Genomic DNA, 15274 nt, shown 5'->3' on the forward strand with positions numbered 1-15274 from the left:
AGAACACAGCCAGTGAGGAACACTACCGCCATACAGTGAGGAACACTACCGCCATACAGTGAGGAACACTACCGCCATACAGTGAGGAACACTACCGCCATACAGTGAGGAACACTACCGCCATGCAGTGAGGAACACTACTGCCATGCAGTGAGGAACACTACCGCCATACAGTGAGGAACACTACCACCATACAGTGAGGAATACAGCCAGTGAGGAACACTACCGCCATACAGTGAGGAACACTACCGCCATACAGTGAGGAACACTACTGCCATGCAGTGAGGAACACTACCGCCATACAGTGAGGAACACTACCCCCATACAGTGAGGAACACTACCGCCATACAGTGAGGAACACTACAGCCACACAGTGAGGAACACTACTGCCATACAGTGAGGAGCACTACTGCCATGCAGTGAAGAACACTACCACCATACAGTGAGGAACACTACCAGCATACTGTGAGGAAAACTACGGCCATACAGTGAAGAATACAGCCATACAGTGAAGAATACAGCCATACAGTGAAGAATACAGCCATACAGTGAGGAACACTATCATCATACAGTGAGTTATACTGCAGCCATACAGAGAGTGACACTACTGCAATAAATTGAGGAATACTACCTCCATACAGTGAAGAATACAGCCATACAGTGAGGAACACTATTGGCATAAAGTGAGGAACACTACCGCCATACAGTGAGGAATATTATCCCCATACAGGGAGGAACACTATCGCCATACAGTGAGGAATACTACCACCACACAGTGAGGAATGCAGCCAAACAGTAAAGGATACTACCCCTATACAGTGAGAAACACTACCTCCATACAGTGAAGAATACAGCCATACAGTGAGGAACACTATGGCCATACGGTGAGGGACACTACCGCCACACAGTGAGAAACACTACCCGCATACAGTGAGGAACACTACCTCCATACAGTCAGGAACACTAACGCCATACAGTGAGGGACACTACCACCATACAGTGAGGAACACTACCGGCATACAGTGAGGAACACTACCGGCATACAGTGAGGAACACTACCGGCATACAGTGAGGAACACTACCGGCATACAGTGAGGGACACTACCGGCATACAGTGAGGGACACTACCAGCATACAGTGAGGGACACTACTGCCATACAGTGAGGGACACTACCGGCATACAGTTAGGAACACTACCTCCATACAGTGAAGAATACAGCCATATAGTGAGGAACACTACAGGCATGCCATGAAGAAGTGAATAATGCTACCGGCATACAGTGAGGAACACTACCGCCATATTGGGAGGGAAACTACCCCCATAAAGTGAGTGCACTACCCCCATACAGTGAAGAATACAGCCATACAGTGAGGAACACTACCCCCATACAGTGAGGGACACTACCGCCATACAGTAAGGAACAATACTGCTATACAGTGAGGAACACTACCACCATACAGTGAGGAGCACTACCGCCATACAGTGAGGAACACTACCACCATACAGTGAGGAACACTTCATCTATATGGTGAAGAATGCAGCTATACAGTGAGGAACACTACCCCAATCTACCCCAACACAGTGAGGAACAGTACCGCCATACAGTTAGGAACAGTACCCCCATACTTTGAGGGACACTACCGCCACACAGTGAGGAACACTACAACCACACAAAGAGGAACACTACCACCATACAGTGGAGAATATAGCCATACAGTGAAGAACACTATGGCCTAACAGTGAGGGATACTAACCCCATACAGTGAGGAACACTACCCCCATACAGTGAGGAATACTGCCGCCAACAGTAAGGGACACTACCGCCATACAGTGAGGGACACTACCGCCATACAGTGAGGGACACTACCGCCATACAGTGAGGGACACTACCGCCATACAGTAAGGAACACTACCTCCATACAGTGAAGAATACAGCCATACAGTGAGGAACACTACTGCCATACATTGAGGAACACAGACAGTGAGGAACACTGTCCCCTTACAGTGTGGAATACTAACGGCATACAGTGAGGAACACTACCGGCATACAGTGAGGAACACTACCGGCATACAGTGAGGGACACTACCGCCATACAGTGAGGGACACTACCGCCATACAGTGAGGGACACTACCGCCATACAGTGAGGGACACTACCGCCATACAGTGAGGGACACTACCGCCATACAGTAAGGAACACTACCTCCATACAGTGAAGAATACAGCCATACAGTGAGGAACACTACTGCCATACATTGAGGAACACTACCCCCAGACAGTGAGGGACACTATCCCCTTACAGTGTGGAATACTAACCCCATACAGTGAGGAACACTACCCCCATACAGTGAGTACCACCATGTTCCTTTCTTCTTCCCAGACTTCTCTGCCCCATGTAACACGTTGTGCTCACAGCCATTTTGCTAATAAGGGGGGGGGGGATTTGAAATTTGTTCCCACAAATCACCGGAAACTTTGGATTTGTGACGAATCAAAGTTTTCCTGAAACTCTAAACGAAATTAGAATTGTTAGGATCGATTCGCCCATCTTTAGTTCCCACAGTAGGAACATCTTAAATCCATATGAGAAAATCTTTGAGTAAATGTTCACAGATGTTCCAGGATCAATTGGTAATGTAATGTTAATACTGAAGAAATTTTTAAAAGTATATCAATGGGGAAAAAAAAATTGGTCACAGCCCTATATTCTGAAAATGGGGCGACTGGAGACCAAGAGAATGAGGAGATACTAAATTGTTTTTTTTAAGCCATGTACTTATTCCCTTAACCGTGTCACATAGGTATCCATGGATTTTTCTGGAAGCTAATCCTAAACTTGTATCTCTCATATCTAAAGTTTTGTTTAGAGTTGAAGTAATCTGTTACAGTTTTGCAGCAGCTGCTGTAGGTGTCAGTGTCTGCAGCAGTACCTCCCAACAATTCCCGGAATTGGTGGGACAGTCCCGTTTTTTGAGCTCTGTCCCGCAGGGGGAAGAGGATTGAAAACAGGAGAAGGAGACTGGAGGAGGCTGCAGGAGGACAGGAGAATGAGGCTGAAGGATAGGAGAAGGAAGCTGAAGGATAGGAGGAGACCGCTGGAGGACAGGGGGAAGAGACTGGAGGGCAGGGGGAGGCTGCTGGAGGACAGGAGGAAGCTGCTAGAGGAGGATAGCGGGAGGGGGAGGAGGCTGGAGGACAGGAGAAGGAAACTGAAGGACAGGAGGAAGAGACTGGAGGAGAACAGGAGAAGGAGGCTGAAGGACAGGAGTAGGCTGCTGGAGGAGGACATCAGGATGAGGCTGCTGGAGGAGCCTGGAGGACAAGAGAAGGAGACTGGAGAACAGGTGGAGGTGGCTGGAGGGGGACAGGAGAAGGAGGCTGATGGACAGGAGGGGGCTGCTGGAGGAGGACATCAGGATGAGGCTGCTGGAGGAGGACAGGGGGAGGAGAACAGGGGGAGGAGGACAGGGGGAGGAGAACAGGGGGAGGAGGACAGGGGGAGGAGGACAGGGGGAGGAGGACAGGGGGAGGAGGACAGGGGGAGGAGGACAGGGGGAGGAGGCTGGAGGAAGACAGGGGGAGGAGGCTGGAGGACAGGAGAAGGAGACTGGAGGACAGGAGAAGGAGACTGGAGGACAGGAGGAGGCTGCTGGAGGAAGAGGCTGGAGGAGGACAGGAGTAGGAGGCTGGAGGACAGGAGTAGGAGGCTGGAGGACAGGAGGAGGCTGGAGGACATCAGAATGCAGCTGGAGGAGGACATCAGGAGGAGGCTGCAGGACATTAGGAGGCTGCTGGAGGAGGAAATCAGGAGGCGGCTGGAGGCAGAAGGAGGTTAGAGGAAAAGAAGAGACTGGAGGACAGAAGGCTGCAGGAGGAGGACAGAAGGAGGCTGGAGGACAAGAAGAGGCTGGAGGATAGGAGGAGGCTGGAGGATAGGAGGAGGCTGGAGGATAGGAGGAGGCTGGAGGATAGGAGGAGGCTGGAAGATAGGAGGAGGCTGGAAGATAGGAGGAGGCTGGACGATAGGAGGAGGCTGGACGATAGGAGGAGGCTGGAGGATAGGAGGAGGCTGGAGGATAGGAGGAGGCTGGAGGATAGGAGGAGGCTGGAGGATAGGAGGAGGCTGGAGGACAAGAGGAGGCTGGAGGACAAGAGGAAGCTGGAGGACAAGAGGAAGCTGGAGGACAAGAGGAGGCTGGAGGACAGGAGGAGGCTGCTGGAGGAAGCGGCTGGAGGAGGACAGGAGTAGGAGGCTGGAGGACAGGAGGAGGCTGGAGGACATCAGAATGCAGCTGGAGGAGGACATCAGGAGGAGGCTGCAGGACATTAGGAGGCTGCTGGAGGAGGAAATCAGGAGGCGGCTGGAGGCAGAAGGAGGTTAGAGGAAAAGAAGAGACTGGAGGACAGAAGGCTGCAGGAGGAGGACAGAAGGAGGCTGGAGGACAAGAAGAGGCTGGAGGACAGGAGGAGGCTGGAGGATAGGAGGAGGCTGGAGGATAGGAGGAGGCTGGAGGATAGGAGGAGGCTGGAGGACAGGAGGAGGCTGGAGGACAGGAGGAGGCTGGAGAACAGGAGGAGGCTGGAGGACAGGAGGAGGCTGGAGGACAGGAGGAGGCTGGAGGACAGGAGGAGGCTGGAGGACAGGAGGAGGCTGGAGAACAGGAAGAGGCTAGAGGACAAGAGGAGGCTAGAGGACAAGAGGAGGCTAGAGGACAAGAGGAGGCTAGAGGACAAGTGGAGGATAGAGGACAAGTGGAGGATAGAGGACAAGAGGAGGCTAGAGGACAGGAGAAGGAGGTTGGAGGACAGGAGGAGGAGGCTGGGGGAGGACAGGAGGAGGCTGGAGGACAGGAGGAGGCTGGAGGACAGGAGGAGGCTGGAGGACAGGAGGAGGCTGGAGGACAGGAGGAGGCTGGAGGACAGGAGGAGGCTGGAGGACAGGAGGAGGCTGGAGGACAGAAGTTCACTGGAGGACAGGAGTTCATGGGAGGACAGGAAGAAGCTGAAGGACAGGAAGAAGCTGAAGGACAGGAAGAAGCTGAAGGACAGGAAGAAGCTGAAGGACAGGAAGAAGCTGAAGGACAGGAAGAAGCTGAAGGACAGGAAGAAGCTGGAGGACAGGAAGAAGCTGGAGGACAGGAGGAGACTGGGTGACAGGACGAGGATAGAGGTCAGGAGGCTATAGGAGGAGGGTGGTGGATAGGAGGCTACAGGAGGAGGCTGGTGGACAGGAGGCCACAGTATGAAGAGGATGGAGGAGAGGAGATCATATGTAGAGGAGGATAGAGGACAGGAGGCCACACCATGTGAGGAGGGGAAGGGGTAGGAGTACAGATAGCATTATGTGTAAGTTTGGCCAGAAAAATAATAGTTGAAAATGTAAAATTAAATGTAAAGGGAGGATAAAATTAAACAGGGGTTTTATTTGTTTCAGAGTTGATTTGGGGGTATTTTACAGTTCCATGGGGGGTTTGGCCAAAGTAAGGGGCATTATACTATGTAGGTGCCATTAAGGTTCATATTATACTATGCTTACGGGTGGGACAATAGGCTTGGTTTAGAAAAAAGGAGAGTGGCTTTTTGTCCCTATTTCTCTCTCAAAAGTTAGGAGGCATGCAGTAGCGTGCAGTATATGTTAGAGACTTCTGAGACTGCATGGTGCAAAAGTAAAGCTCTTTTCCTTTTATCTTTGATGGCTTCCAGAAAGTTCTCAAATCTGCTTAATCATTTTCTCCAGTTGTGAGCCAGGTTGTTGGTATTGGGAAACACATGTAGCTGATATCCATTTGCTATCTTAGCTCTGCATATGCAGACTTGCAAATAATATGCATATCGTATTTTCTCTGTATGTCTATTAACCCCTCTGCCTCTGGGATCACATTGAAATCACGGGACCCCTGTGCAGTCGCAGAACTCAATATTAGCACAATATTTGGAGGCAACTCTAACAAAGGACTGATAATATTGGCCCCCTGACACAGTACAAGATCAGGCTGTCCCACTGATCCTATCGAAGGCAGGGCACACTCAATGGGGAAGGGCAGAGCTTGCTCTGGACTGCTACAGAAGGTCATGTGACTGGAGATCAGCATCTTACACAAAATAACTGATCTCCTATCACATGACTTTCTATCTGCCGCAAGCTGCAGGAAGAAACTATAGCACACTGCCCAGCACAGGCACAGGGGAAAATAGTTGCATGTAGATTTATCCACAGTGGAATACTGTTAAGCAGTAAAGATGCCTGTACAAGCGAATAAAATGCTTGTGAATTAATGTGACCTCTGTGTACTACAGTACTGAATTATTTAATATTGCATTTAATTTGCTTTACAAAGCTTATTAGGCTATATTGTTCGTAAGATTTCCAAGGAATGTTCATTCCTTATAACTGGCCAATGTAAATGTCACACTGATGAACTAACCATTACGCAATTTTCATTAATTGCCTAACTACATTTTTTTAATCATATTGTGAACATTTACTATGTCTTGAATGACGCTATTAATAAATTACCCAACTCTCTTTATCAGTTCTGTTGTAGAATAAGCTGTTTGTACTTCATGTTACTATGCACCTTATCACAAGGGTGGGTTCTGAACTTTGTCATCACTGATTAGATTGAACTTATTTTACTCATCGTACTTATTAAAATTAAAGTATATAAATAATATTGTCAATCATGATATGTAGAGTACATTGTTATCTTAAACTGTTTTTTTTTTTTTTCAGATTATTTACACAATGCGAAACCCAAAAGATGTTGTTGTATCTATGTTTTATTTTACCAAGATTCTTAATATCTTTAAACCTGCTGAAAATCTCCAGAATTTCTTAGAGGACTTTGTCCAGGGAAAAGGTACAGATAACAGATAACTTATTCTAAGTTATGTATACTCCAAAATAACAAAATTATATATATATATATATATATATATATATATACACAATTTTTTTTTTTTTAATTCAATTATCCACTGAATATTATCCAGTGAAGTAGATATTATTTACAGCTTTTGCACTTACTGTTGGTGTTACTTTTAGATTTGTTGTGTAGACAAGTACAGAATTAGCAGAAATATCACATATCTTCAATAAAATGGATGACATACTGGTGTCACGGGTTCTTCCGCAATCCTTGTCGCAGATATGGGTGCACCCGTACTCCGCTGTGTGCCCGTCACCGTCCCCCTGATCGGACTTACCTCTTCTGGCTCCTGGCTGTGTTAAGGGTCCCGGCGTTTAGGCCGCACGCCTCCTGCCTTCCAGGCTGTGCGTTCCCGTTGCTAGGGCGCGCACTCTGACTTCTCCTCCTGATTGGAGTTTGCTAATCCGGATCAGCCTTTATAATCCGGCACCTCCCTTCCTTCCAGTCCGGATCTTCAGCATTCTAACGGAACTTCCAAGGTTTCCACACCTCGCTTCCCACAGAGGTTCCTGTAGAAGTGATTGCCCATCAGCATTTCCAGATGCTCCTGTCTTCCAGCATTTCCAGATGCCTTTCGTGTTCTTCCAGCATTTCCAGCTCCGTGTCTCCCGTCTCCAGCATTCCATTCTTACCTCTTTCACCAATGTTTTTCACCCAGAATTCCTTAGTTTAGCTGGGCGGCCAGATCAAGGGAGAGTTGTGGTCATCCCATCTTCCATTTGAGGTTAATGAAGGCCACTGTGCTTTTAGTGGCCTTCAGTTCTACAAAAATTCTCTTGTAACATTGGGCATATCTGTACCTTGCCACAATTTTGTTTCTGAGATCCTTGTGCAGTTCCTTAGACCTCATGAGTCTAATGTGCTCTGACATGCATTGTTAGGTCTTATATACACAGGTGTGTGTCTTTCCTAATCGAGTCAATTTAATTAAACACACCTGAACTCCTTTAAGGGAGTAGAACTATCTCAAGGAGGATCAAATGAAAATGAACATGTGAGCTAAATATAAGTGTCACAGCAAAGGGTCTGAATATTTTAGGATGAAAGAAGTTTTATCCCGCACTCCAGATCATGCATTAAAACCTCACATTTATTTTGTCATAGTTAAAAATTGTAAATGGTAATAATAAAACACTTAGCACTCCATTTGAAACACTGAATTTTACTGGTGTACAAGGTATGATAATCCAAATTCATTTCTGTCTTTACTATAGACCAGTGATGGCGAACCTTTTAGAGACCAAGTGCCCAAACTGCAAACCAAAGTCTACGCTATCATTGCAGAGTGCCAACCCGGCTATTGAGCCTATAATTACCGACAATCCCCCTCTATAAGGGACATATAATAAAGTAGTATCATGACCATTACCAGTACAACATGATAAATACCACCATACTGATAATAAACAGACCAATATCACTAATAATATCACTAAGCAGAAGCAAATACAGTGAGGGACACTACCCCCATCCACTGAGGAGCACTACCCCCATCCACTGAGGAGCACTACCCCCATCCACTGAGGAGCACTACCCCCATCCACTGAGGAACACTACCCCCATCCAGTGAGGAACACTACCCCCATCCAGTGAGGAGCACTACCCCCATCCAGTGAGGAGCACTACCCCCATCCACTGAGGAGCACTACCCCCATCCACTGAGGAGCACTACCCCCATCCACTGAGGAGCACTACCCCCATCCACTGAGGAACACTACCCCCATCCACTGAGGAGCACTACCCCCATCCACTGAGGAGCACTACCCCCATCCACTGAGGAGCACTACCCCCATCCACTGAGGAACACTACCCCCATCCACTGAGGAACACTACCCCCATCCACTGAGGAGCACTACCCCCATCCAGTGAGGAGCACTACCCCCATCCAGTGAGAAGCACTACCCCCATCCATTGAGGAGCACTACCTCCATCCAGTGAGGGACACTACCCCCATCCAGTGAGGAACACTACCCCCATCCACTGAGAAACACTACCCCCATCCACTGAGGAGCACTACCCCCATCCAGTGAGGAGCACTACCCCCATCCAGTGAGAAGCACTACCCCCATCCAGTGAGGAGCACTACCCCCATCCAGTGAGGAGCACTACCCCCATCCAGTGAGGAGCACTACCCCCATCCAGTGAAGAGCACTACCCCCATCTAGTGAAGAGCACTACCCCCATCCAGTGAGGAGCACTACCCCCATCTAGTGAAGAGCACTACCCCCATCCAGTGACCAAATATCAGGGGCAATATGAAGGATTGTTGAATTCAATTTGGAGGGGGGCACCTGTGCCATGCTGTCAGTGAGGGCAGTGTAGTGCACCCTGGCATCACTGGCAGCATGGCACAGCAACAAGGGATCCAGCCAGGGACAGTAGATTTGTGACCATGGGAAGCTGTCATACAGGGCAGTTTGGGACACTAAACAATAAGGATCTGTAGTTGTTTAGTGTCCCAAAGCTGCCTGCTGCCTGTGTAACGCACACAGAACAGCTGCTGCTTCCATGTACTCACCGGGCGTTGTGTAAGCTCCGGATGTTCTGCCCTCATTCTCACGGAGTTCCCGGCTGCAGGGGAGGAGGGGGAGGGAGTTGAGGGGCAGGCACTGACTTGCTCTGTGTCTAAGGCAGCACTTGTGAGCACAGAGCAGGTCAGATGCAGACTACAGTATGAGAGATCACTGAAGCTCTCGGCAAGCGGCAGATTTTCCTGCATTGCCTGAGCTGCAGTGATTAACAGGGAAATGGAACGGGAAGATGGTACGCGTGCCCACAGAGAGGGCTGTGCGTGCCCTCTCTGGCACGCGTGCCATAGGTTCGCCACCACTGCTATAGACCATATTCAGATACAGATTGCAAGGTATGGAAGAGGATGGTGGTGAGCCGCTGTGCGGCGAGAGGGAGTAGAAAAAGCATCAAGCGTTTTATTATTGTTATTATTATTATACTTTATGGACTGGTATCCTACTTGAGCACCTTCTTGCACACCCAGTGGAGTGACGTGCAGTCCTTTATTACAAAAATTGTAATTGGGGCATAGCCTTAATGCAGACCTACGTGTTTCAAACTCTTCACATTACTTTCTTAGTCATGGTCCTCTTTTTTCATGTTTTCTGAATATTTATGACCATGTGATATTTCAGGTTTTCATGTTAAATAATTAGCAAAAATATCTACATTTCTGCTTTGTATTCTTTCAAGATAGGGTGCAGAGCGTACATTACGGAGCAAAGAAAAATAGCTTTTTTGATCTTATCAATTGGCTGCAATAAAACAAATACTCACTGTTATCTTTGTATACTTCATATGATTCAACTTAATTATCCAGAAATAATAATAATTATTCTCTTTGGGTTTTGGCTTCATCACTTTCTGTCCTATGATATTCCATCATTCATCATAAGAGACTCTAACATCATTATTTAATCCCTTAACGCTGAAGCCACTTTTCACCTTCCTGACACGGCCCATTTTTTCAAATCTGCCCTGTGTCACTATAAATGGTTATAACTTCGAAATGCTTTAACATTTCCAAGTGATTTTAAAATTGTTTTCTCGTGACACTTTGTACTTCATGTTAGTTGAAAAATTTTGGTGGTATGTTTTGCATTTATTTATGAGAAAATCAGATATTTGGTGAAAATTTGGAAAAATTCTTGATTTTCGAACTTCAAAATGTTCTACTTTTTCCATACATAGTCATAACCGCAAAAAAATGTAATAACTAACATTCACTAAATGTCTACTTTATGTGGACATGGTTTTTTATGCATACTCTTATTTTTGTAGGATGTTATGGGGCCTTTGAACGTTATGTGCGATTTTTCACATTTTCATAAAAAACGCAAAATCCTGCTATTGAGGGACCTGCTCAAGTTTTAAATCACTTTGAGAGGCCTAAATAAAAGTAAAACCCCATAAATTACCACATTATAGAAACTACACCCCTCAACGTACATAACACAACTTTTATGAAGTTTGTTAACCCTTTAATTGTTTTACAGGGGTTAAAACAAAATCGGATACAATTTTGAAAGTAAACTTTTTTGGCTAAATGAATGTGTTTTTCAAAAAATGTACAAATTCTCAGTGGATAAAATACCAAAACGCTCCACAAAATTTGATACCCAATCCCTCCCGTGTATAACAATACCCCATATGTGGTGGTAAAATGCTGTATGGGCACACGACAGGGCATCGAAGGGAGCTGCGCCATTCAGAGCAGATTGTGCATTATCACTTTTTATTGGCTATACAATCTTAATTTTTTGGGCAATTTGGACATATAAGGGCTTATTTTTTGCAACATGAGATGCACTTTACAAATAATTTATTTTTGTGGGTCATTAGCTTATTGATGAGATTTTATTAACTCTTGAATAGAGATGAGCGAACATACTCGTCCGAGCTTGATGCTCGTTCGAGCATTAGCGTACTCGAAACTGCTCGTTGCTCGGACGAATACTTTGCCCGCTCGAGAAAATGGCATCTCCCGCCGTTTTGCTTTTTGGCGGCCAGAAACAGAGCCAATCACAAGCCAGGAGACTCTGCACTTCACCCAGCATGACGTGGTACCCTTTCACGTCGATAGCAGTGGTTGGCTGGCCAGATCAGGTTACCCTGGAATAGACTAGCCCCTGCCCGCGCTGCTCGGATCATTCTCTGTCTGGATGCCGCTAGGGAGAGAGCTGCTGCTGATCAGGGAAAGAATTAGGGAGTTCTATTAGAATAGTGTTAGGCAGGAGTGATTCTACAAGAACCCAACAGCCCTTCTTAGGGCTACAATAACGTTATACATTTTTTTTTTATTTGCTTGTGGCTGGGCTTGCTGGCACTAGTAGTGCAGCTAGTACCATATTGTGAGGAATTTGTCAGGGGGACCTGCTACCGTTGTGTTTAGCTCTTAGTTACACACATATCCACCTCAAACACCAAAGTGGGACAATTTATTAGGGGTTTGATTAGAATTAGGCAGAGTCTGCTGATTTTTTTTTTTTTTTTTACCTTTATTTCATTTTATAGCTCAAACTCTTCTTGCAAAGCAGTGTGCTTTCAGTGTCGGCTACAAAATAGCCATAGGAGAACCCCAACGGCTTACTTAGGCCTACAATAGCGTTATATTTTCCTTTTTTTGGTTTGCTTGTGGCTGGGCTTGCTGGCATTAGTAGTGCAGCTAGTACCATATTGTGAGGAATTTGCTGGGAGACCTGCGACCGTTGTGTTTAGCTCTTAGTGACATGCATATCCACCTTAAACACCGAAGTGGGACAATTTATTAGGGGTTTGATTAGAATTAGGCAGAGTCTGCTGATTTATTTTTTTTTTTTTACCTTTATTTCATTTTATAGCTCAAACTCATCTTGCAAAGCACAAACTCCAGTTGTGTGCTGTCAGTGTAGGTTAGAAACTAGCCATAGCAATTGGATAGCATCGTAATAAATAAAAAAAATAAATAAACACAAAAAAAAAATAAATTAAAAGTTTACACTTTAATTTGGAAAATGTTTAACCCGAGGGCTAGGGGTAGAGGACGAGGGCGTGGACATGGGCGTCCAACTACTGCAGGGGTCAGAAGCCGTGGTCCTGGGCGGGGTGAGACACCACCTGCTGATGAGGGAGCAGGGGAACGCCGCAGAGCTACACTCCCTAGGTTCATCATGTCTCAAGTTACTGGGACTCGTGGTAGAGCACTGTTGAGGCCAGAACAGTGCGAAGAGGTGATGTCTTGGATTGCGGACAATGCTTCTAGCCATTTGTCCACCAGTCAGTCTTCCACGCAGTCCACCCATGTCACCGAAATCGGCACTCCTCCGGCTCCTCCACCTCAGCCTCCTTCCCCCCAGTCTGCCCCCTCCCAGCAAAATTTGGCATTTGAAGCGGCATACTCTGAGGAACTGTTTTCTGGACCCTTCCCACAGTCACAAACCACTTGTCCGGTTGCTGCTGAGCAATTTTCCGATGCCCAGGTTTTCCACCAGTCGCAGTCTGTGGGTGATGATAACATTATTGACATAGTGGAAGAAGTGTGTAAAGAGGTGTCGGACGATGAGGAGACACGGTTGTCAGACAGTGGTGAAGTTGTTGTCAGGGCAGGAAGTCCGAGGGGGGAGCAGACTGTCGGAGGATGATGAGGTGACAGACCCAAGCTGGGTTGATAGGCCGGGTGAACACAGTGCTTCTGAGACGGAGGAGAGTCCTATACCAGAACAGGTTAGAAGAGGCAGTGGTGGGGCCAGATGGAGAGGCAGGGCCAGAGCTGGTGCATCAGCGCCAAATGTTTCACGTAGTCAAGCTCCCGTGGCGATGGCTAGATTTTCAGAAGTCTGGAGGTTCTTTAAAGAAACACCGGATGACCGACGGACTGTGGTGTGCAACCTGTGCCAAACCAGGATCAGCAGGGGTTCCACCACTACTAGCTTAACTACCACCAGTATGCGCAGGCATATGAATGCTAAACACCCCACTCAATGGCACCAAGCCCGTTCACCTCCGGCCGGACACACCACTGCTCCTTCCCCTGTGTCATCTGCTAGTCAGCCCCCTGCCCAGGACCACGGCCCAAACACCTCCCGTGAGAAAACCCCATCTTCACCTCCACGATCCTCCGCAGCATCCACCAGCGTTCAGCTCTCCATACCCCAGACGCTGGAGCGCAAAAGGAAGTATAATGCAACCCACCCACACGCCCAAGCCCTCAACGTCCACATCTCCAAACTGCTTAGCCTGGAGATGCTGCCCTATAGGCTGGTAGAGACCGAGGCCTTTCGAAACCTCAAGGCGGCGGCCGCCCCTCGGTATTCGGTCCCCAGCCACCACTACTTTTCCCGATGTGGCGTCCCAGCCCTGCACAAGCACGTGTCAGACAACATCATCCGTGCCCTGACCAACGCCGTTTCTGACAAGGTCCACCTGACCTTGGACACGTGGATGAGTGCTGCCGGGCAGGGCCACTATATATCGCTGACGACACATTGGGTTAACTTGGTGGAGGCTGGGACTGAGTCTGACCCTGGGGCTGGTCATATACTGCCGACGCCGAGGATTGCGGGGCCTACCTCGGTCCAGGTCTCCCAGGCCTACTATGCCTCCTCCTCCTCCTCCCACCCCTCCTCTACCTCCTCCTCAGAATTACCATCCGTGGGCATGGTGCCATCAGTCTGTAGCTCTAGGCACAGCAGCAATGCCATCGCTAAGCGACAGCAGGCGGTGCTCAAACTGCTGAGCCTAGGCACACCGCCCAAGAGCTATTACAGGGCATCACGGCGCAGACTGATCTGTGGCTGGCACCGCTGAACCTGAAGCCAGGCATGGTTGTTTGTGACAACGGCCGTAACCTGGTGGCGGCTCTGCAACTTGGCAGACTGACACATGAGCCATGCCTGGCCCATGTGTTAAATCTGATAGTTCAGCGTTTCCTCAAGACATACCCCAATCTGTCTGATTTGCTCACAAAGGTGCGCCGCATCTGTGCGCATTTCAGGAAGTCCAGCACAGATGCTGCCACTCTCAGGGCAGCGCAGCGCCGCCTCCAACTGCCCGCTCACCGACTGTTGTGCGACGTGCCCACGAGGTGGAATTCAACATTAACCATGTTATCCAGAGTTTACCAGCAGCGCAGAGCGATTGTAGACTGCCAGATGTCAACTTCCACCAGAACTGGTAGTCAGGTCAGTCAGCTTCCTCAAGTCTACAATGAGGAGTGGACGTGGATGTCTGATATCTGTCAGGTGCTGAGTAACTTTGAGGAGTCAACACAGATGGTCAGTAGCGATGCCGTCATAATCAGCCTCACCATCCCGCTGCTTGGCCTGTTGAAAAACTCTGGTCAGCATGAAGTCGTAAGCTTTGCGCTCGTCACAAGAGACGGGGGAAGAAGATTCCATTGTTGATAGCCAAAGCACCCTTAGGTCTGTTTCTCAGCGCATATCGGAGGAGGTGGAGGAGGATGAGGAGGAAGAGGAGGAGAATGTTGGCGAGACAGAAGAGGGGACCATTGTTCAGTCCTTCACTGTTCAGCGTGTATGGGCAAAAGAAGAGGAGTTGGAGGAGGAGGAAATGGACAGTCAGGCCAGTGAGGGGAGTGAATTTTTGCGCATTGGGACTCTGGCGCATATGGCAGATTTCATGCTAGGCTGCCTATCCCGTGACCCTCGCGTTCAAAGAATTTATTCCAGCACCGATTACTGGGTATTCACTCTCCTGGACCCACGGTACAAGCAAAATCTTTCCACTCTCATCCCTGGAGAGGAAAGGAGTGTGAGAATGCATGAATACCAGCAGGCCCTGGTGCACAAGCTGAAACAGTATTTCCCTTCTGACAGCGCTAGCGGCAGAGGGCGTAC

The 15274-nt window shown here is 48.1% G+C and overlaps 1 protein-coding gene across 2 annotated transcripts in view; it reads left to right on the forward strand.

Moving 5' to 3' along the window:
* LOC140064054 (sulfotransferase 2B1-like) overlaps positions 1-15274 on the forward strand; it is a 158810-nt gene that overhangs the window by 121038 nt on the left and 22498 nt on the right. For both annotated transcript variants that reach the window (XM_072110496.1, XM_072110497.1), the window contains one exon: positions 6734-6860. In XM_072110496.1, coding sequence (XP_071966597.1) covers positions 6734-6860 — 127 coding nt within the window. The remainder of the gene's footprint in view (positions 1-6733; positions 6861-15274) is intronic.

Source organism: Engystomops pustulosus, chromosome 6, assembly GCF_040894005.1.
Source record: "Engystomops pustulosus chromosome 6, aEngPut4.maternal, whole genome shotgun sequence".
Taxonomy (NCBI): Eukaryota; Metazoa; Chordata; class Amphibia; order Anura; family Leptodactylidae; genus Engystomops; species Engystomops pustulosus.